Source organism: Ursus americanus, chromosome 16 (genome assembly GCF_024610735.1).
Source record: "Ursus americanus isolate L20-20 chromosome 16, mUrsAme1.1.p, whole genome shotgun sequence".
NCBI lineage: Eukaryota > Metazoa > Chordata > Mammalia > Carnivora > Ursidae > Ursus > Ursus americanus.
Genome location: NC_142142.1, coordinates 44515346 through 44538355, shown reverse-complemented (window position 1 = coordinate 44538355; position 23010 = coordinate 44515346). Strand labels below are relative to the sequence as shown.

At 45.7% G+C, this 23010-nt stretch overlaps 2 protein-coding genes across 2 annotated transcripts in view; one reads left to right on the top strand and one right to left on the bottom strand.

Annotated features, from left to right (window-relative positions):
* Nucleotides 1–1834: 1834 nt before the first annotated feature.
* Nucleotides 1835–12447, top strand: TBRG1 (transforming growth factor beta regulator 1). The gene is made up of 9 exons (XM_045798034.2): nt 1835–2205; nt 4024–4094; nt 4744–4976; nt 5561–5697; nt 5992–6138; nt 10383–10480; nt 10741–10851; nt 11275–11417; nt 12106–12447. Exons 1-9 carry the CDS (start codon nt 2056–2058, stop codon nt 12249–12251), a joined length of 1236 nt encoding a protein of 411 aa, XP_045653990.1. The 5' UTR covers nt 1835–2055; the 3' UTR covers nt 12252–12447.
* A 2597-nt stretch (nt 12448–15044) lies between these two features.
* Nucleotides 15045–23010, bottom strand: part of SIAE (sialic acid acetylesterase) — a 37786-nt gene continuing 29820 nt past the window's right edge. The window contains exons 8-10 of the mRNA XM_045798033.2: nt 18750–18904; nt 17568–17757; nt 15045–16214 (exon numbers count right to left, since the gene is read on the bottom strand). Coding sequence (XP_045653989.2) covers nt 15948–16214; nt 17568–17757; nt 18750–18904 — 612 coding nt within the window. The 3' untranslated portion in view covers nt 15045–15947. The remainder of the gene's footprint in view (nt 16215–17567; nt 17758–18749; nt 18905–23010) is intronic.

Genomic DNA, 23010 nt, shown 5'->3' with positions numbered 1-23010 from the left:
AAAAGCCAAACAACATGGAAGCAATCACGTAAAATTATTATGCCATAACTAGAATATTAAGCATCTGTTTGAAATTATGGTTATAAAGCAGTCATAATAACACCACGAAATGACTATAATAATGGTAAGTGAAAAAAAAAAGGAAACATTGTATTATCTAACATACATAAAAATGCATGAAAGTATTAAACACACATGTTAAAAGCGGCTCACCCTATGTGGCAACATTATGGATTTTTAAAAATCTTCTTTGTACTATATTTTCTAAATATCTAAAACTTGCAAACAGTGTTTTACATGTTGTAAGGAGATGTTTCTAATGATGAAAAATAGTATTTGAATGCAAATTCCACTGAAATCCGTTAGCCAGAGCAGCTTGAAAACTAAAGCAATGATCACACTTTCCCTCCCACTAGGTATGATACCAGTATATGGAGAGGATCAGTGAAAATAAAGTCAGATCACAAAGCCTGCAAGGACAAAATACAGCCTGGGCAGCAAATAAATCATGCAGTTGGCAAACAGATTTGAAAAAAAAAAAAAAGACAATCTCTTCTTATCACTCGATTATCTTTTCTCAGGTTCCAAGAACCAATCTGTACTAGCAAAGGTATGACTGTGGATATTTTGTAGGCTGAAGATATTCTTGGCAGTTTCCAAAAATGATTCTGTTATGGCTACCTTGCATATGTTTGTGAAAGTACACTGGCTTCCTGAGGAGTTGCTCTGTTAAAACCCAGCCAAGTCCAACAAGGGCAGCTTTCAACATGGAGGGGCATAAAAGGACTTTCCCAGGACTTCTCTGGGTTAAAACCATTTTGTTAGACCCTGTCACTATTTTTTACAGTTATCAGAAATGACATACTTGGGTCATCAATTCTAAACCTCTCTTTTTGAACTGGGTAAGTTAGTTCTATCCATTAGCGGTACATTTTTCCCCAGTAACTTGTTTTCACTATGTACGTAGTTTCCTTAATTTCCATATACAACTCAAGAAGTCTACATTTTGAATCTTTAACTGTAATTATATTTTACATCAGTAAGAGTACCTGACAACTTAAAAGCCTCATTAGCCCCCATTCTAAATAGGATATCCAGTTTTAAACGGAAAAACCTATGACGCAGAGGCTCACTCAGCTAGTTAGTGGCATTGCTGAAATAAGCAGGGATACAAGCGTCGCATCTTCCAGACTCGAGCCTTTACCAGTACTGCTTCCTAAACAATTGTCTACCCTCTTTGTTTGATGATTTTAGATAGACTTTGGTTACAAAGTTAGCGCTAAATAAATACAGGTCTAAGTCCAGAAACATACTTTTGGTTTCGTCAGGGAAACGTTTACTGAGTGCCTACTTAGTGCTGGCATGTTATTAAAACCGCGTGTTAGATCTTGTCTTCCCTATTAGATTCTAACCTGGGGCGGCAGAGGCCTTTTTTTCTATTCACTAGTGTCTTCCCGGATCCTAGTAAAATCACGGTCTAATAAGCTCTCAAGAAACCTCTCTGCGAGCTGTATCCAAGAAAGCCGCAGTCCCAGCACTTGCGGCCAAGTGCGTCCCACGATGCGGGAAGAAGTGTGGAAAACTGGCACTGAAACGCAGTGGGCTGGGGGAGCGCGTGTGAGATGCGCGCCGGGAAGACTTGAGGGGGGGGGAGGTGTTAGGCGTGAGCTCCACAGACTTCAGCTAAGCACACTGCGCGGAGTGACGGAGAGCTGACTCGCGCCACCTTTAGCCCCCGCCCCTCCCCGCTCCCGGCCGCCGACCTGCACAGCCGCGACCACCTCAGACTCACGGCCCCGGAAGTTACACGCGGCCGGCGCCGTTACGTAACTTCCGGGCAGGGCTTACTTCCGAGACAGACGCGGAAGTGCGGAGAGGCCCGGGGCCGAGGTCGGTTGCCGGGCTTGTGGCCCTGCCGTCCGCCTTGGGAACGTTCTGGAAGGATAGAGTCCTAAGAGGCCGGATCCCGGCAGCCCAGACGAGACGAAGCTGGCGCTCCTCGGCCTAGGAGCCGATGCCGGCCGCGCGCTGGAGGCCCCGTAGCGGGGCCGGACCATGAGCCTGCTGGGTGGCCCGGCCTCTTCGCCGCGGGCCCCGCTGCAGTCCAGCAAGGCCAGGATGAAAAAGCTCCCGAAGAAGAGCCAGAACGAGAAGTACCGGCTCAAGTACCTGCGGCTGCGCAAAGCGGCCAAAGCCACGGTGTTTGTGAGTCTGGCCGTCGCTCGGCGCTTCTCCGCCTCTACACTCCTAATTCGCGACATCTTACCCCGCACCGTTCCCCTCCCAGAGTGGCAGGAACAGCAGTGTTCGCTTTTGCAGTACACGTTACTTCTCGTTAGCCTTGTGTCCTTGGACAAATTGGGTAGTTTCTGTACTCTTCCCTTTCCCGACCCGTGAGAGCCAACTGCCTTTCGGAGTTGTGAAGATTTAGTGAGGACAGTGACGTGCTTGGCACCTAGAAGAGGTGCCCATCAGTTTCAGCCACTGTCGTTCTTACTGCAAAACTCTTGGAAAGGCGTTTGAGTCTCAAGAGAACCCTAGAGTGAGGCATTGTTGTTAAAAATGGCAACACTGAAACCCAAAGAGATGATTTGCTCAAGGGCACTGTGTTAAAGCCCTGATTCCAACTTCAGACACCCTGGGCCTAGTTTCTTTACTACTTCAGCTACACAGCCTGTTCCCCAGCACCTCAGCATAACCGACCTCTTCCCTCCACAGACACGTGAAGCTTTCAGTAATTTACCCCCCTTCCAATCCCTTGAGTCTCTCAAGTATTTCTGCTGTTCTTTTATTGTAGAGGCTCTGTTTTTATTGAATAAGTGAACTGGCATGCCAGCCACAACTTGTGTTGCAGTATTCTGGCTTGCTGGAGCCTGCCTCAGTGCTGGGCAGTAGGAAATAGAGTCCTCAAATGTGCTTCCGCGGCTGAATCACCACCTTACCTCTTCCTTCTACCAAAAGCTTGAACATCTCTCAACTTTTTTGGAAACATAAGGGAAGATTTGAAAATTAGCACATTTTTCCAAAAGCATTTATTTAGTACTTGCTGTGTGGTCTGGAGAGAAATGAAGATAGTAGAATTAAGAACTTGATACTTCATTGGCCATTCCCTTTCTTTTATCCCCTACACGTCAGAGGTACCTAAAGTCTGAATATTCAGAGTTTGAAGTCTCACTTCTAGAACATCCAGATGAGAGCATTCCTTTACAGCTGGTGCTTGGGAAACAGATTGAGTCAGAAAGATGATACTTGAGTACACATAAGTAGATTATGAAGTTTAAGAATTTTGCATACTTGAGTTGATTTTATTCGTCCAGTTTTTCTCTTTAAGATTCATATTGCATGAGATGCTTTGGGTTAAGTTGGTTTTATAAGCTCCCCAAGAGTCAAGGCACTTGGGAACAGACATTTCTCCTATTCGTAAGGATTAAATTTAAGCATATATGGATTTAAGCAATATGCCCTTTTCTCTGCCAAAAGCTACCCTAATTAGGGTGATCATACATATCTTGGTTTGCCTAGGAGACCCTAGTCTACCATGCTGCACTGGTATAATAGTTAATAGCACCCCCTTTTCACTCAAATATGCCAGTTTTATAAGTTATGTAATTACCCTGCCCATAGTGGAACTTGATTCTACATGTACCTGTAGGTCTTTTTAACCGTTGTCTGCAAGATAGAGTGTCTCATCCTTCTCACCCAGCAACACAGACTTCTTTGGTTTGAAATATAGCTCCTCTTGGGTTGCCTGGGTGGCTCAGTCTGCTAAGCACCTGACTCTTGATTTCAGCTCAAGTCATGATCTCAGGGTCGTGAGATCGAGCCCCGTGTTGAGCTCCTCGCTGGGCATGGAGCCTGCTTAGGATTCTCTCTCTTTCCCTCTCCCTCAGCCCTTTCCCCCCATCTCGTTCCTGCGTGTGAGCTCTCTCTCAAAAAAGAAGGAAAATACAGCTCCTCTTCCCAATGTAATACTTTGATCTTTTATTCTTTTTATGTGATTATATCCAAAAATTTTTCTTAAAGGAAAATGCTGCTATTTGTGATGAAATTGCTCGTCTGGAGGAAAAATTTCTTAAAGCAAAAGAAGAAAGACGGTGAGCTGCCTTCATTTTGTGTTCAGAATCACATTTTCAGTGATTGATATGGTGTGACTGTTCTGGGAATTTTTCTCTTGTGGAATTTTTGTGCCTTTTACAATCCATTGGCTACTGATCAAGTACAGAATAACTCACAACCTCTAGTACTGGCTCCCATTTACCCAAGTTGTGTTGGACCCTGGGGTTGAGACAGCTCCTCTATTCGTCTTTCTAACACAGCCCTCTTGGCATATCTAATGAGCTGTCTTCTTGTAACTCCCCAATCACAAAAGAGAAGGGATGAAAGAAACTGCCTCTCCTTCCACAAATACTCAATATGTACTACTTTGTGCAAAGCACAGTGGGTATATATAAAATATATACATAAGCAGGTCATGGTATGTGCCCTTTGGCAGCATAACACCTTTCAACATCAAGGGAGAGGAACCCTGTTGATGCAAGAGAGAGAAGCTACAGTCCTTATCTTGGGCTCCTTCACGTATTGTCCTCTGGAGCTTCATTACTCCCTGGGCCCAAGAAGAACATTATTTTTATGAGTGTAATAATAATTTGTATATAATTCTGGCTTTTCTAGTACTTGAGTAAAATACGGAATTGAGATGAAACAGAAGTTCACACCTCTGCTCCCTTTCCTTCCCAACCTCAGGTATTTGCTAAAGAAGCTCCTCCAGCTTCAGGCTCTAACCGAAGGGGACGTACACGCTGCAGCTCCTTCCCACAGCTCCAGTTTGCCCCTGCCTTATGGTGCGGCCAGCTCTGTGGGAACTATACAGGGAGCTGGGTCCATTTCTGGGCCCAGCACTGGGGCTGAGGAGCCATTTGGGAAGAAATCCAAGAAGGAGAAAAAAGAAAAAGGCAAAGAGAACAACAAACTGGAAGGTACCTTGGGGAGAGGAAGGATATCACTTGCCCCAGAGGCCCAACAACTAATGGCAAAGACCTGGAACTAACTGGTAGACACACATGACCACACATGTACTTAAACCCTCCTTAGGCAGCCCTAATAGCCCTCAGAAAGCAAGTGTATTGGAGCCCGTTTGGGTGGAGGAATTCTAGACAGACCTGGTTACATGTAAAGGGAGCAAGGTCAGGCCTCCCCCTTCTCCCACAGCCCCAGCTCTCTGGGTTGCCTTCCGTTCAGTCTTTCCTAGAGGCAGGGAAATGGGCTAGGTGACCTTTTGAGCACGCGGATGGCTTGGGAAATTTCTAATCTGATAGATGAATTAAGAGGCCTTAAAAAGTGCAAGCCTTTTGGGTCCTCCGCACAAATAACAAAATTAGCCACTGCCAGGTGGGTGGGTTAGAAAGATACTCTGGGCTTTGGGGGAAAGTCCCATGTGCCCGTTCAGTGAGTTTATAGAACCAGGATTGGCTTATTGCTCTTAGCATTCACATGTAAATATTCCCCTTCCCCTCAGCATTGGGAGGGGCCTAAAGTGGGTGACCCCAGATTTGCGTTTCAGTTCTGAAGAAAACATCCAAGAAAAAGAAAATGGAGGGAGGTGCTCGCAAGCTGGTTCAGCCCATTGCCCTGGATCCCTCAGGACGGCCTGTGTTCCCCATCGGACTGGGGGGTCTAACAGTATATAGCCTGGGGGAGGTGAGTGAGACCAGCGATACATAGAGAGGAGAATCAGAAATATGGGAATGGGGTTGAGCCTTCCCTCCCTGTTCCCATTAGCCGCAGCCCCTTGCTGATCCAGACCAACCCCAGAAAACCACCAGTCCCTAGGAAACCAGGTCAGTTTTGTCTGCTGCCCAGCATACACACTTTCTCTCTGTGATTCGAGTCACTCTCTGCAGCCCCAAAGTGGTCTTAAAGGCTACCACAGTACACTGGACTCCTGAATTCTCCAGCGACCTCAGTCACAGTTTGGGGGAATCTTTCTTATAGATCATCACCGACCGACCTGGCTTCCATGATGAGAGCGCCATCTACCCCGTGGGCTACTGCAGTACTCGAATGTATGCCAGCGTGAAGTGCCCAGACCAGAAGTGTTTGTATACCTGCCAGATCAAGGATGGTGGCGTGCAGCCTCAGGTATCCACTCTGTGAAGAACCACTGTTTTTTTTCTTTCTTTCTTTTTTCTGAGACCCTTCTCTGTGACAGCCACTTAAGGGGTATACCTGTTTTGACACTTAGAGTACGTCCTGTGTAATAACCATTTGGGTAACTCCAAGATGCAGAAAAGCAATTGGCCCCAAGTCAGACCTTTGTCAATAAGAGCTTGAACCGGGATTTGAATCTGTCAGTCTGGCTCTCATATTGACGCCCTTTCCTTTGAACCCTGCTGCTTGTACTGTTGCTATGGTGACTGTGAGGCTGAGCAAGCCTGCTTATTTGCGACGTGCAGGCATATATACCAGAACGATGACTCTGATAGTCTGCCATTTCAGGAAGGAGCAAAATGGAGGTAGCAAAGAAGCTGCATATTGGTTTCTGATTGCACACGCTCCTAAGGACCTGGGAGACTTGAACCTTAGTCTTAGGAAATACCTTTGTTCATCCTTCCCACTGCTGTGATTCAAGGCAGTTCCTTTTCCCCAGCCATCACCTCTGATCACTGGGAAAAAATAGACCATTTTCAGAGTTCCAGGCTTCACTGTCTGATGATGTTATAGATCACTGGAAAGTTGGGTAGAAGGAGGTGGAAGAACCTTTGAGCAGAAGCTGAGAGCCTGCCTGATGCATGTGGATAATGGTGCACCGCTCGTGTCCTGGTTAGAACACTGTTAGGTACATGTGCGTGTTCAGATGACATGGCCATTGCAGGAGTTCTGTTTAGAAAGTACTCTAACAGAAAGACTCATAGTGTAGCAATATACCATATTTTTTTTCTTTTTTTTTTATTATGATATGTTAGTCACCATACAGTACATCATTAGTTTTTGATGTAGTGTTCCATGATTCATTGTTTGCGAATATACCATATTTATAACAAATTTATAAATTCAGTGCGAATGTAATCAAAATTTAATAGGATTGTAATGGATATTGACAAGCTGATTCTTAATTTCCTTAAAGACAAACTGCTGAAATATTTTTGAAAAGAAGAGTTTGTGGGGTTTTCAGCTTCCTTTTTTTTTTTTTTTTTTAAACTCATTAACCCCTCTGGACATTATTTTCAGATACATCATGAGTTTCAAGTCTTTTTTTTTTTTCCAACTGACATGGAGTGATATCTCTAGTGTACATATAATGCATATAATACTTGAGTGTGCTTCCAGATGATTCTTTTTCATCTCTGTTTATAAATGCTAATAAGACTTCTAATTACTTTAGCTTTATAGGATGTTTTACCCTATAAGTTAACAGAAAATATAGAAGAGTATTTTTATAATCTTTGAGGTGAAAGCTTTTCTTTAGCAAGGCATGAAATATAGGGCCACAAAGGAAAATAGTAACAGATTTGACCGTTAAAAATTTAATGAATGACAAAAGACCCAATAATCCAAGTTAAAACTCAAGCAAAAAACAGGAAGAAAATATATAACAGTGGATTAGTATCCAGATAAAGTGCTCCTGGGGTCAAATATAAAAAAGAATTAGATACAATAAGTATTTTATAGAAACAGTGCAGATGGTAAGAATGGACCTCATTAGCAATTAGGGAAATGCATATAAAAAGGTCTTACTTTGCTCATAGGCAAACAGCAGAAAGATTGATAATATTTAGTATTGGCCAGGGTATAGGAAAACAAGTATGCATTAGTATGAGTGAAAATTTTCAGTGTTTCGGAAGGCAACTTGGCAATATCAACGAGTTTAATATGTGTGTCCTTTGACCCAGAATACTGTTAGGTATTCAAGTATTTACTAGAAAAATGTGGAAATGTGAATAAAAGAGTTACATATAACAATATACATTGTGGCATTGTATGCAATGGCAAGAAATTAGAAATAGCTGAAATACACACCAGTAGGAGAATGGTTAAAACTCAAGGTTTATCCACCTTGTGTGATATTATGTAGCAGTTACAAGAATGAAGTAGAATTATACATACAAACAGGGAACACCCTCCAAAACCAAAATAGGAGATTTTGGCCTTTTATTTGCTCTTTGTGCAAAACAGAATAGCGTGCATACAGTATAAAAGATTGGAATTGACATGACTAGTACCAAATAAGAGAGCCATCCTGGAATATCTGAAGATAATTGCTTGCGGTTTTTTCTTGCATGGCTAAGAAATAAATATAAACAATCAGTATCTTCAATTTGCAATGTATGTCATTGGTTGAAGTAACAAAACCACTGACTAAAACTCGCAAGATAATTATTGACAAAATTGAAAGAGCTCTAAAATTTGACACAGTAAAATTGAAGTTCAAAGTGCAGAAGAAAACTTAACAGCTGCAGAAACCATACTCAGTGAAGTAGATTTTGGATTCTAACAAATGACTAATAATGCACATGATTGCTTGAAAATATACAGAAAATAAATTAATCCTGTTTGGAATAATTTGATTAAAATAAACATTAAAAAGCTGGGTACTGTTTGGTTTGGGTTAGGTTTGGTTAGGTTTTTATTTAAATTCTAGTTAGTTAACATACAGTGTAATATTCGCTTCAGGAGTAGAATTTAATGGTTTATCACTTACATACAGCACCCGGTGCTCATCGCAAGTGCCCTCCTTAATCCCCATCACCCACTAACCTCCCCCCCACCCCGCCCACCTCCCCTCCAGTAAACCTCAGTTTGTTCTTTCTAGTTAAGAGTCTATTTTAAATGGTTTGCCTCTCTCTCCTTTTTTTTCCCCTATGTTTATCTGTTTTGTTTCTTAAATTCCACATATGAGTGAAATCATATGGTATTTGTCTTTCTGACTGACTTATTTCGCTTAGTATTATACATTCTACCTCCATCCATGTCATTGCAAATGGCAAGATTTCATTCTTTTTGATGGCTGAGTAACCTTCCAGTGTGTGTATGTGTGTGTGCGTGTGTGTGCGCGCATGTGTGCGCCCGCCACCTCTTCTTTATCCATTCATCAGTCGATGGACATTTAGGCTCTTTCCATAATTTGACTATTGTTGATAATGCTGCTGTAAACACTGGGGTGCATGTTTCCCTTCAAATCACTATATTTGTATCCTTTGGATAAATACCTAGTAGTGCAGTTGCTGGGTCACAGGGTAGCTCTATTTTTAACGTTTTGAGGAACCTCCATACCGTTTTCCACAGTGGCTGCACCAACTTGCGTTCCCACCAACAGTGCACGAAGGTTCCCCTATCTCCATATCCTCGCCAACACCTGTTACTTCCTGTGTTGTTAATTTTAGCCGTTCTGACCAGTGTGATGTGGTACCTCATTGTAATGTTGATTGCATTTCCCTGATGATGAGTGATGTTGAGCATCTTTTCATGTGTCTGTTAGCCAACTGTATGTCTTTGGAAAAATGGATACTGTTTAACTGAACTTTATAGAACACTGGTCAAGGAATTGAATTGGTGAAATAGAACTTGTTACAGAAATATTTTCTTCGCAAAAATTCATTGAACTTACAGAAAACTGGTCAAGGAATTAAGTTGGCTAGATAGTGTTTGTTACAAAAATACTTTTTGGCAAAAATTCCTCAGTATTAGTATAATTTTAATTTAAGGGGTTTTTTTAATAGTCAAGATATTTTGCAATTCAAAAAATAAATGAGGCTTGCAGTAAAAATGGCCTGTGTTCCTTCTAGACATTACAAAGTAAAGCTAAGACTACATGATCTTATTTTATCTCATATATTTCTAAAATACCATCTGGGGCACCTGGGTGGCTCAGTCGGTTGAGCATCTGACTCTTGATTTCGGCTCAGGTCATGATCTCAGGGTCATGAGATCAAGCCCCATGTCAGGCTCCCCCTCATCAGGGAGTCTACTTCTCTCTCTCTCTCTCTCTCTCTCTCTTTCCCTCCCTCCCTCCTTCCCTCTGCCCCTCCCACAACTGGTGCTCTTTCTCTGTCTCTAAAATAAATAAATCTTTGAAAAATATTTTAAAATACCATTTGTATTTGTACTTAGTAGATGTAAGTGGATGGGAAAGGTATGTAACAAATGAAGTGTCGACCACTGGAGAGCAGTCAAGCAAGGTATATAGAACTGAAACAGTCAAAGGACTTTCTGTGTTTCCTTGCACTCGTTTGAATTTTTAAGCACTCTAGGAAATTGTGCCCACCTTCTAGTATCATGTACATTCCGCTTCAAGATCTAGAGTGAAGAAGTCATTATAGGAGTAGTATGACTTTCTGCTACTTCCTCCTTCAAGGCTGATCTCCTTGCCCTTTGATCTTTCTCAGTTTGAAATTGTTCCTGAAGATGACCCCCAGAACGCCATCGTCACCACCTCTGCTGATGCCTGTCACGCAGAACTGCTCAAGGCCATAAGTGCTGCTATGTAAGTTGAAGCTTGAAAACAGTCTAAAGAGATCACTTGTGGTATAGTGAGACTTTCCTTGTGTTTAATGTCTGGAGATCCCATATTTATAGAAAGCTATCCTGCATCCTTTATATTTCTTACCAGAGATCCTTTGGATTTCTCCAGAGTACCCAAGTCAAGAAAGTGTGTTCTCTGCCTTCCTATCCACAGTCCATTCTTAAACCCATTCTCATCTCCCTCTCCACTTGTAAACTACAAATCCTCCCTCTCCTATTTAGGGGGAAACTAATGCCCAACCTGCTTCCATCCGGAGCTGACTTTTTTGGGTTTTCTCATCCAACTATTCACAACCTGATCCAGAGTTGTCCAGGAGCTCGAAAATGCCTCAAGTAAGTGTGGTCAAATCCATCCCCTTGAGAGAAGCACTGCGATGAGTGGCTCAGGGACATAAGCCAGCACCTGCTGCTTTGCTCGCACTCACACTTGCTGAGCCGCTTCTGTGTGCGGAGCGTGCTTGCTCCTCAGCCTGTGTACCTCAGTGTTAGTTCTCTTCGCCTCAAGTGAGCAGCAGCCAGTACCCACAGTACTCAAGTTACCGTTTTCTGTGAGTACCGTGATGGCAAAAGGGTTGGGAGGTCCTGCAGAATAACGTGTCCCTAAAGACACCAGTCTTCTCTTAGTTTCTTCGTTAATTGATTTTTAGATACGTATGGAAGCAACGTACAGGAGAAAGTACCTGATCTCTCCGAAAGTAAGAATGGGTTATTATGGCTAACAGACACCCCTTACCACAATGCCCTTTGATCCTGCAGTTACCAGTGGGTGAAATTTGATGTGTGGAAACCCGGAGACGGGCAGCCGCCCCAAGGACTGCAAGAGAATGATGCAGCGATAAGCTTCGAAGCCTTCCAGAGACAGGCCTTTGGTGAAGATCATGGTGACCCCGTTCTGCCAGGTATCTTAATTTTACCTTTCTGGCTTGAAAGTGGACTGCTTTTAGGCCGCCCTCTACTCTTCATTCAGAGTTGAGTACTGCAAATAGCTGGGCAGTAAGTGGTGGAAACTTCACTGCCCCGACCACGGAGAGTCCTGGGTGCCAGGACCGGCTGGCCTGCCGGGCTCCCCAGCAGTGCTGGCTGCATCATGGACCGGCCAGCTGTCAGGGTAAGGCAGGGCCCACGGAGAAATTGGCCTTTCTCTTTTTCTAACCTAAGTAAGACGCAAGCCGAGCTCCAGGGGAGAGTCTACTGTGCAGGACTAAAATTTCAAATGAAGTGAAGGGGACCAGATCACGGCCTTGGTCCCACCTATGTTCGGTGGATTCCCCTGCCCCGGATGGGTGGAACGATCAGGGATCTGGCCTTGGATCATATAGGAAGAGCTCTGGACGGGAAGTAATAGATTTAAAATTTCTCACTCTCTCTCTAATATACTGTATAACCCTAGGCAAATCAATCACTTAATCTATTTTGGCCACAGTTTTCGTCAGTGTAAAAGTTAAGTTTCTGTCCTGTCTTACCAAACAAGGGCAAGATCCAGCCGACAGGTGTAAGGGTGTAGGGAATTGAAAGGACATCCATGTGTCTGATCAGTCCCCTGAGATTCCCAGGCAGCAGTGGAACTGAAGGAATTTTCTTCTTCAGGATCCTTGGACCTGCCAGAGCTTCAGCCCACACCCTTCGTGTCTTCTTACCAACCCCCATTCCTGACACACGAACCCCTGGTGGACACTCACCTGGAGCACCTGAAGTCTCTGTCACAGTGCAGCCCGACCCCGTCTTCAGATTGAGCAGGAGGGGGTCGCACACCACGTCATCTAACTTAAAGTAAAATTCCGAGTGTGGAAGAAGGCAGCGGTTCAGGAGTGAAGGAGATACCAACACATTTTGTCATGGAGGCTCCCGTGGTGACAGTGTTCCCGGGGAAAAGCTTCAGCTGCATTATTGTTAGCAATAAATTTCTCTTTACAAATCTGCTTATTTTCATCTTGTTGTAATCAGGATTTTTTTTTTTTTTTTTTTTTGCTTAGCCCTGCCTGAGTTAAACTTAGTGCTCTGTAAGCCCAAGTGAGAGAAGGCTGCCACTCGGGAGGGAGAGGTGGGAGTCTGACAGCCTTCCCCCTGGATTGTGATCCTAGCTCCGGGAATGAAGTCCCGGCCCCTGCTACCCGAGCAGCTGCTCTCTTTTCATGTCCAATCACAGCCCAGTGCTGCTTGTCCCCAAGCTGGAGAGGCCAGTCCGAGGCTCGCCGTTCATCTTTCTCTCCACACCTCACATCCTTCAAGGGAATCAAAAAGTCCTCTGTAATCCTGTCTGCCCCCTTTGCCGTTCCTTATCCAAGAATGTGCTTGTCGCGGAATACAGTCCACATGATGACACAGATAACAGCCCCCATCCCGCACGACCGGCTCACCCCGTCACTTCGCTAGCCGGCTAATAACATGACTATTCTATGCGACTGAATGTGTTGGCCCTGCTTAGGGCGCCAAGGGAGAGGTTGCCCGCCTCGCCGGATCCGGAACAAGGCAGAACCATGTGGGCTGCCCTTGCTAGCCGCCCAGCCAGGTACCCGGGCCAGCCGGAAGGAAGCCACGGAAGGACCCCAGAACGGGAAGAACGGGGAAGGAGCGGTGACAGGCGTCACAGTACCGCAGTTCCTAGCTGCTGACGGGGGGATCTTGTTTCCCAGGAGTGGATGTACCAGCGGAGGGAGGGGTCGGATGGCCGCGTTGGGAGCACAGCGCACTGGCCACTCAAGTATCCGAAACTAACCGCTGTTAACTTTATGACTCTTAACTATGGTCTTTTTATAAGTTTCTGTAGCTTTTACAATACAAAAAAAATTGGGGTAACAGCAAGCCAGGGGTTTAAAGGGGATGACTCAAAGCTGTTAATGCTTTCATGTTTTCCTTTTCTCGCTGCCTGAGTTGGCTGGACACGCGCACTTCGCAGAAATGACAGCTACTGCTTCAACATAGAGCAAATATCTTCTAGTGCAGTCTGAGTAAAACACATAAAAGTGTGTCTTTAAGAAAGACATTCAAAATTTTTTTAAATAAGTTATCATGCTGTTTGCTTTAATAAGTGTATCTACTTCGTCACTTTCCCAAAGGAGTGGTGGTCAAACTACAGATCTCAACCCATTGGTTGTTCCCAAGCTGAGGGAGTCAAGACCTCTATTTTTTAAATTAAATAAAACAATTAGAACTTAGTAGAAGGCATCACATGTCAAAACGCTGAAATCTGGATTTCAGCTATAGTGTGTATATGTGTATTTATATAAAAATCACATGCATTCACACGAAAGGGGTACATGGAACAAATATAAAATGTTTTTACTACAGATCATTTTTAAAAACTTGACCCCCCCCCCCAGTATACTTAAGACATCTTTTCATCTATTGGATTGTTAAAGATTTAAATTTGACGATATCCAGTGTCAGTGGGAGCGAGGCTAAACAGCACTATACCGTGGTGGGACTGTAAACCATGGACCCTTCAGAAGAGTGAAGCTGTAGGTACCAAAATTTTAAACATATTTTCCTTAGAACTGTTCCTCCACGTGAAGGATCCTGAGGAGGTAAGTGCGCTATGATGTTTGCATGTAACATTCATCGCAGTATTCATTATAACGGAAAAGTCGGAGAAAATCTCTATGTCCACTAAGGGAAAATGGGTTAAATAAAGTAGGGGGCTCCCACAGACTGAAACCCTTAAGTTATATTCAATTTACACAGGGAAATTATTTTACTAGAGTAAGTCAAAAACATTATAATATGATGTGTAGTGTGTAAAATACAACCCAAGCAAATCAAGGGAATGTTTACCAAAATATTAAATGTTTTTTGCCAAATGATGAATTTTGGGGTGATTCTTACTTGTTTATTCTTTTTGTTAGTGTCCAAATCTACAATAATTATAAATTTAACTTTTCAAATACAAAAGAGTTATTTTCATTTGGAAAATAAACTGAATTCCCGCAGAATGTTTTAAATTATTCAGCCATTAAAAATGAAGTTTCACGTGACTTCTCATTAATTTATCTACTACCTGAAGCTAGTTTTCCCCCTGTGTTGCATTCGGTTACTGGAGGAGAAAGGAGGCTGGGCATAGGGGTCCTGCCCACGTCGAGCCACCTGCAAATTAGAACAGCCCCTGTGTGCACATGTGTTGGCAGAGGGGCGAGTAGATTTACTTTTTCTCAGGAGTCCATTCCTAGGTTCATGGTTCCCCCCAGGTCAGATGCATATGAGGTCAAAGTACGGGTGTGGGGAGTTAACTGTCCACTAGGAAGTCCTCAGAGGAGCCAAAATGCCTTGCAGGCTGCATAGTTGTGTTGGTTTTTTACGAAATGAATCCTGGCACTGACTATCCCGGATGCCCAGAGCCACCCCGGGGCCCCTCCGGGTCAGGTGCTTCTTGCTTTAGTTCTTTTCCCCATTAAGGGAGCGGAAGCTACTCATGCTTCAAAGACAACCTACAAACCTGTTCCTCACCCAGTTTGGATGGGCTATAAATGTATACGTGCCACTAATGATTATACTTTTATTTCCAAATTCCAATAGACGCCACAATTATCAAGTGCTGTTAGCTGTTTTTAATCAACCAATAAACGCATTATGATTCTTAACCGTCCACAGAGTTCGCTTTCACATTTGTCCCATCTGGATTATTTTTCTAAATGCTTATCGTGGAGCTTTATTTTCAGCCTCCTTTTTCTTCCATCTGGGTTATCCTTTTTATAGGTAAACCTCTTAGCTTAAAAAGCCTGAGATTTATACTGAACCGGTTTGCTTCTCGGTGACCTGGGTCCTCATGTTGCGGGAGCCCGTGACTCCCCCACCCGTTCCCGCCCGCGCGCCTTCCTGGGCTGCTACCAGCGCCCCCATCGCCGCCTCCCTCGGGCAGCCCCTCCGCGCCTCCCCACATGCCTGCGCACGGGGCCGGTTGCTTTCAAACAGTCACATCATCATTTAGACGAAGGAACAGAACTGTTTTTGGCTTAGGAGAGAACACAAATAGGGCTAGAAAGAGTTCAGTTCCACATAAGGAAAAACCGTTGGGAAGTTTAGAAACTTTATACAGAGATTCAGTAACCACTTGCCAGATTTTGTAAAGAACACATAAATATGAGCCTTCAAATCTCTTCCAACTGTGTTTCCACAACACTGCACGTAAGGTGACAAAAGTGTGACACCTCGCACTCTGCACAAGGGAGGTGAATGACACCGGGGCTTCATTTGTTTGTAGCTGGGAATTAGTCCAGTAAGACACCTAGGCTGGCTAGGGGACAAAAGGCAAGCGTCTCGTTTGCCTGCCAGCACTGGCTCATCTCCTATTCAGAATCTAGAAACAGCCATGTGCTGGCTGGGAGCTGGCCAGGGCGGCTTTTCTATTAGTTGCCTTTAAAAGCAATAGTTGTCATCATCACTTCAACACCTAAATGCCCAAATCTACAGGACCCACACTTAAGTCCAAGATAGGATCATAACGCCACTATGTCACCAGCTAGCTTGCTGTGCTCGCCGGGCTTCCGGTCTGTCATGAAAGCAATGAAGGGAGGAGCCGGCAGGGTGCTGCTGGGGTGGTACAGGGGGCACTGCTTATATTCACAAGGCCACGTGGTCCAGGCGTAGCGAACAGCAGCCAGAGCGCCACGGCAAGAACGGATATTCAGGGCCAGGGTCTGAGCTGAGAAGGCGTCCATGGGAGCTGGGAGCCACTTGCACTGATGGTCACTGCAACAGGAGATCTAGTAAGAGAATCACAGCGTCGGAATGGTTAGGTCAGCCAGGCTATCCCAAGAGACTGGGAACTGCTCATTAGAGAGACTAGGAGGGAGAGAAGGTGCCACGCTTAGCCAAGGGTCCATTTCCCACCATAACCAGAACAAACCTGAGTCCGGGTTGGGTCTGGTCAACACAGTCAAAGTGTGATGAGAAATGCTCATGTGATAAAATAAATCAAAAAACAAACCATTCAATGACTGAGGGAGACAAGGAGGCATAATTAGAGCATTGGCGAAGGCTCCCCTGAACACCCTTGCTGTGATCCTTCCGACCAGATGGCCAAGCAGGCAGGAAGTGAGCCAGTGGAGCGGTCCAGCTGCCGCGAGCACGCTGGCCCTCCCACAGGAGCCAGGGAACGAGGAAAGGGCACAAAGGGACCGTGGATAATAAGCCTTTCTCCAACCAGAAAGCAATCCAAGGAAGGGGACATAAATTATCCAGTACCCCCAGCTGAAATTCTGTCCTGCTCCCAACTAGGATTCCAGGTCCAGACGACAGGCACACCGCCAGCAACTGACTACAGGGGACAGCCGAACTCAGCATGGAGACTTCTGGGGAGCTAGATGGCCTCAGACCCAGTGTCCAAAGAAGCTCAGGGGGGTAAGTGCTGCCCGAGCACCTAGGCCAGGGGATGTTGTAGCTGGGACTCAAGGGGGAGCAGCCCTAGATAAACTCGTGTGAATTAGTGTCTGTCTTTCATATTCTCTCATTCTCTCCAGTGCCCTCTTTTCAAACACCGCCCCCCCCCATCCAGCCTGATGGCCTCCTGGTTCCCAGAGACACTCATCTGCATGTTTCCAACTGTACAAGACCCGTCCAACAGCTCTTTAATTCTTAGCCCTAGTCCCACAGCAGAATGAGCCTCACTGGGTACGAGAAGAAAGCAGTTTCATTACATTAATTCACACTGAGTTACAAATCCGCAAGCTAAGCCTCTCAAAGGAGACACTGAACTCAAAAGAATATCAGAATTTGGGATAGTGTGGCCTAATAAGACATCCAAGGTTGGGGGAAATACTCGGGAGTAAGGAATTTTTCAATAGGTAACCTACAAATAAAGCCCCAGGCCCTCGCCAGAGCGAAAACACAAAAGGAGTATTTTAACGTGAATTCCTTTCCTTGATTGTCCCGTCAAAACTGCCACTAAGGGAAAGACTTATTAGCTACTCAGTCCGCCCTCTGACATAAACTCCGCCCTGCTAAAAACCAAGCTCCGCCTCCCAGAAACGTTACAGTTAAAGAGTTGGGCCTCGGTGCGGAGAAAAGCCTGACTCCCCACACAGGATGAACCCTACTGTTTCAACTAGTCTTCTCACCTCAAATATCTTGTCCTGCCTCTGCACCTGGATGTCCTGCGAATACGTGAGGTTGAGCAGCCCCCTGTCGGCCAAGAGTTCCACGTTCTCAGGCAGCGGTCCTTGAAAGATCAACTTCTCACCATAAGCCACAGCCCGGGCCCCCAAGTGCAGCCTGTAGGCCACCGTCTGTTTGTCTCGAGGGTGGATGCTACAGGATAAAGAACAAGTAGAGAACTTCGGGTTTGAGCTCAACAGTAACCACACTTTAAAAAAAAAAAAAAAAAAAAGGATTACACAAAGCCCCCTTTAGGAAGGTAGGAATCAAGCTGACTGAATCTAATGGCCAGTGATCAGCGGCTTGTCAGGTTAGGGGACATGGTGAGTGGTGACCATAAACGGGGCTCTGGGCCTCCTATGGGTTAGAGACCTTGAAAAAGCAGATGACTTAGAAGGAAGGACCTTAGAAGGAAGACCCTGAGGGAGGGGGGAAAGGCACTGGAGGAGAGCTAACTCAAAATTATTCTAGCCACTGAAAGTCCTATGTTTCATCTGAAACCACTGTTCATTACTCGGTACCCTCCAGGTTCTATTCATTCAATCAATCTACATTTGTTCAAAAATAAATATTTGTTCAAGTTCCTACTATAAACCAAACACTACATGTTGGGCCCCATTTCATTTCAAATCCCCTTGTATCCCACAGCTAGCGTGTGGTCGTCACTGGAGCCGTTCCCAGATATCCCATTACCCCCACTCTGCGTTCGGGGAAGAATTCCATTTCCTGCTCTCGCTGAGCCGGGCAGAGCCACATGACCTGCTCTGGCCAATGCAATCGGGGCAGAAGTTACTTTCATCCTCACGGTGAGACTGGAAGGTGACAGGAAGCACAGATCAACTTGGAATCTCCGTCACTCTGGGTCTGTGAATGACTCTAGAGCAAAACCTCTCTGGTGACCTCTGTGGACCTTCTCTGGAGCATGTGGTGTGAACAAGAAGTAAAATGCTGTTGCATCATGGCGCTGAGATGTTGAGGGTTTTAGCTAGTGTGGCACATGCCAGCGTAAATGATTAATAGATACTGTCCCGAAGGTCTGTCCTTAGATCACCCACTCTCTGCCCCTCACAGGTGAACGTCAAAGTGAAGGCCACAGACAAAGAACAGACAGTACTGTTCAAGCAAAGCCCAAGAAGCAGCTGTACCTGCCAAAAGGTGACTTCCTATCACAGAGATCCATTGCTACCGCCATGAACGTGCTGGGCATCCTCGCATTGGGGACAAAGCCAAAGTCTGCTGTTTGATGCCAACGGATCTCGGGAAATGTGTCATCTGAGGTTGCAGACAGATAGGAAGATAACTAGAAAGTAGAGAACGTCACATCAGAATCCTGTCCTAGAGTCTTCTTCATAAGCCAACTGCTTCTGCTTCATTCGTTCATTCAAATGCTCATTCAACAAGGATTTCGTGAGCTGCGTACGGTGGCGGCTGAATGCCCCTCACCCACACACCAGTGTGTCTGTGCCGCCCCTCTCGTCAACAGGTGGAGTCTATTTCTTCTCCCACTGAATCTGGGCTAAGGCTGTGATGTTCTCGGGCCAGAACGCAGAAGTGATGCATAGCTTCTGGCCAGTGCCCCGCGCACACTTGCCTTCTCATTTCTTTCTCTTGGAACCTGGAAATGGCCAGGTGAAAACAGACCAGCTACCCTGCTGGAGGAATTACAGGGAGATGGGGGCCTTGGAAATCGGAAGAGCCTTAGGAGAGAGCGGGGTAAATGTGCCCACAGGCTCAGCCGAGAGGCCGGTCAAGTGAACACTCGAGCCTTCAGCTCAAACTGCAGCCACAGGAGCAAGCCGGGCTGCCGTCGCACCGAGCACAGCTGAGCCGGACCAGCTGAGCCCTGCCGGCCAACCCATGGCATCATGAGCAAATACAATGGCTGACGTTTTAAAGGCACTAAGTACTGGGGTTGTTTGTTACAAAGCCACAGGTAACCGATACATCTATCCATAGATTTAGGCGCTATCGGGAAGCTGAGAGGAATCTGCCCATGAGCACGTGGTAAATTGCATCAAAGACCCCAATTCTTCACCCCTTCCTGCACCCACAGCTTCCTGCCATCTGGCTTTGTGGTTTCTCCCAGAAAGAGAAAGAGTGTATATCCCCACCGCTTTCTAAGCTCAGCTCCGGGTTTGCTTTGGTCACTAGACTGAAACAGAAGTTACGACGTGCCAGTTCCAGAGACCCATGTGGTTCCACGTGCTCCTTCACATTTCTGCTGTCAGGAGAATGACCTGCCTGGGCTAGCCCACAGCTCTCTGCAGAAGGATGAGCACTGTGGGATGGAGCTTCCTCATCTAACCCACTCCAGCCAAGTCCAAGTGAGAGCCCCCACCCCACCCCGCTCTGCCCCACCCCTGCCACTGGCCCACAGAGATATGAAAGAGTTCGGTGGAGCTCAGCCAAGGTCAGCCAGCCCCCAGCTACCCACACAGGTTATGTTAAGCCATGGAGTTTTGAGGCGATTTGTTACAAAGCAATAGCTACTGGTACAAGTACTTCACAGCTTCATTGAGGGGATAGACCTGCACGTAAGAAATGTTAATAAACAATAGTATAAAACAGCATGGATTAAATGCTACATCAGAGGCACAGACAGCATGGACTCTGCATTAGAACAAAGCTTATTGTTATAAGACAGCATGGCCTCAGAATATGTAAAAAAAAAAAAAGGGGGGGGCGCCTGGGTGGCACAGCGGTTAAGCGTCTGCCTTCGGCTCAGGGCGTGATCCCGGCGTTATGAAATCGAGCCCCACATCAGGCTCCTCCGATATGAGCCTGCTTCTTCCTCTCCCACTCCCCCTGCTTGTGTTCCCTCTCTCGCTGGCTGTCTCTGTCTCTGTCAAATAAATAAATAAAATCTTAAAAAAAAAAAAAGAATATGTAAAAAAAAAATGGGTGGGCCCCAAAAATATGAGCAATCACTACAAACAGGGCATGTTAGAACCTTATACTATGCAAAGGTGGAAGGAGAAAGTCAATTCTGAGAGCGAGAGAGAGTAATCAAGCTGAACTGGAGGGTTTATGTCGGAAAGACAGGTTGGAAATACAGTGAGGCAAGTGTTTGGACAGAGTTTATACTTAACCCACAAGCAATAGGGAATCAGTATAGAGGTGATGGTTGCAGAACATTGTGAATGTGCTAATACCACTGAACCGAATGCTTTAAAATGGTTAATTTTATATTATGTGAATTTCACTTCAATTTAGAAATTACAGAGTCACTGAAATTGTTGACCTGATAAAAGGACTATTTCAAAGGATTAATCTAGTGATCATGTAAATGATTCTGTGAAGAAAAGAGCCCAAAAGCAGAGAGACTGATTGGTTCAAAAGCTATTAGAATATTCTAGAACATAAGAGAAAGGCCTGACCTAGGAGAGCAGCAGGAATGGGATGGGCAAGAATAGGTTTAGACAACCTAAAAGACAAAATGACAGAAGCAGGCAGAGGATGGGACCCAGAGAAAGGACAGCACCCATCACTCAGAAGCTGTAACACCTGGTTATCTGCTTGGAATTCTGCAGATGTAGGTAAGGTCCTTTATCAGCTGACTTCAAGATAACCAAAGGAAGAGTAGGTGGAGAGCCCAACTCAGTGAGCGAAGCCTTTAAAAGAGGGTGGAGAACTCAGAGACTCTCTCCTGCTGGCCTTCAAGAAGTCAGCTGCCGTGAATCCTAGAGCTTCAAGGAAACGAATTCTACCAAGAGCCACCTGAGCTTGGAAGACAGCCCCAAGCCTCAGCTGAGACCCCCAGCTCTGTCCCACACCCTCACTGCAGCCCCGAGCGGAGGACGCAACTAAGCCAGGCATGCCAGACTCCTCACCCACACAAACTGTGAGATAAGAAACGTGTGCAGCATTCTTTTAAGGTGCTAAATATGCAGTAAGTTTTTATGCAGCAATAGAAAACTAATATACCGAGGAAAGAACTTTCCAGGCAGAAGGAAAGGAAAATGGCCGGCCCTAGGGCAGGGTATGCCCGGTGTGCTTAAAGTCAGGCAGTAAGGCAGGTCACTTTGCTGACCTCACTCATAGGGAGGAACCACTGGAGCCTTCTGCTGTGGCTTACATTTCAAAGGCTCACTGTCACTGAAATGTTGAGACTATCCTAAAAGGGAGAAAAGGTGGAAGCGGGAAGACCAGTGAGGAGGCAAGACTTGGAGGAGGAGAGGACGGCATCTCAGACTAGCGCAGGAGCGGTAAAGGGAGTAAGAGGCTGTCTGACTGCGACATCCCGAGTAAACACTTTCATCTGGACTTAAAACTGACAGACTCCTACTCCCGCAGAGGACAGAGGCTCCCAGGGACATTCTCTAATATTACGCTGAAGCACGTGGTCCCACCCTTCCTCCCTTACTTCTCTGCTATTTATATCACCCTGTTCTCCGATTTAGTCTGCGCCTTATTCTTCGCTCCAGTCCAGCCAGTGAGAGGCATCAACCTGTTATCCCTCTTTCACAACCGTGATCTGACAGTAAGTCAGACTACAAGCTGGGAGACGTCTGGGCGAGCAACCACGCTGTCTTTGGGCTCCATGTGAAAATTTCTGTCCCCATCAGAGGAGCTACATTATGAAGAGACTGCTCCCCCCACCCCCACCTTCTCACTCCCGGAGCCAGCAAATACCTCAGATCATCCCCACAAATGTGGCCACAAATGAAGCTTTGAACACAGGAAGTTTTCTGCTTCTTGACCTGTTCCAGAAAGACTAGAAAATCCTCGGGAAACCCTGGAGAGGTGGCAATGGTAGTAGAAAGGACACGATCTGGCACTAAGGGGACATTTCCAGTTCTCTTCTGAAAATCTCTTAGGCAAATGTGCTTGAACATATGAAATGATAAAAGGCGCTGAAGCCTCACAAAGGAACTTCGTGAAAAGACCCAGTGAGTGACCCTCCTTCTTCCCACACAGCACTCAGAAGACTGAGAGCGGAACCATGGTCACCGGCCGGGGTCACGATGAGGATCACAGCAACAAAGCTGCCAGAAAGAGTCTAGGGTAAGTACCAGCCCGAAGCACCAGAGGGAGAAATGCTAAACGCAGCCACTCCAGACAAGCAAGCGGTTTCAAAATGGCAGCGTGGGGAGAATTCCTGCGGCAATCCAACAGTTCCACGGCCTGCACTACTCCAGAGCGGCCACACGGAGGCACCAGCATCCTCCATACCCAAATGAAATTCTTGTTTTCCCTGCTCTGACATCTACTTGGGTGCTGTTCAGCCTCCCACAGTGATTAGTAGAAATACTGCTCCTAACGAAGGCATATGATCGCCAAAGAATGTAAAAGTGGCCGCACTCAGAGGACTTCACAGTAGCACACTGCCCTGGTCCTCCAGACCCTTTGTACAAAGGCACACTCTAGGGACTCCCTAGCCTCCAGCTCTTCCTTCCCTCCCACGCT

Coding starts and splice junctions, on each gene's coding strand:
- TBRG1 (XM_045798034.2), top strand. CDS start 2,056: ATGAGCCTGCTGGGTGGCCCGGCCTCTTCGCCGCGGGCCCCGCTGCAG. Junction 2,206..4,023: donor CGGCCAAAGCCACGGTGTTT/GTGAGTCTGGCC, acceptor TTTTTCTTAAAG/GAAAATGCTGCTATTTGTGA. Junction 5,698..5,991: donor CAGTATATAGCCTGGGGGAG/GTGAGTGAGACC, acceptor TCTTTCTTATAG/ATCATCACCGACCGACCTGG.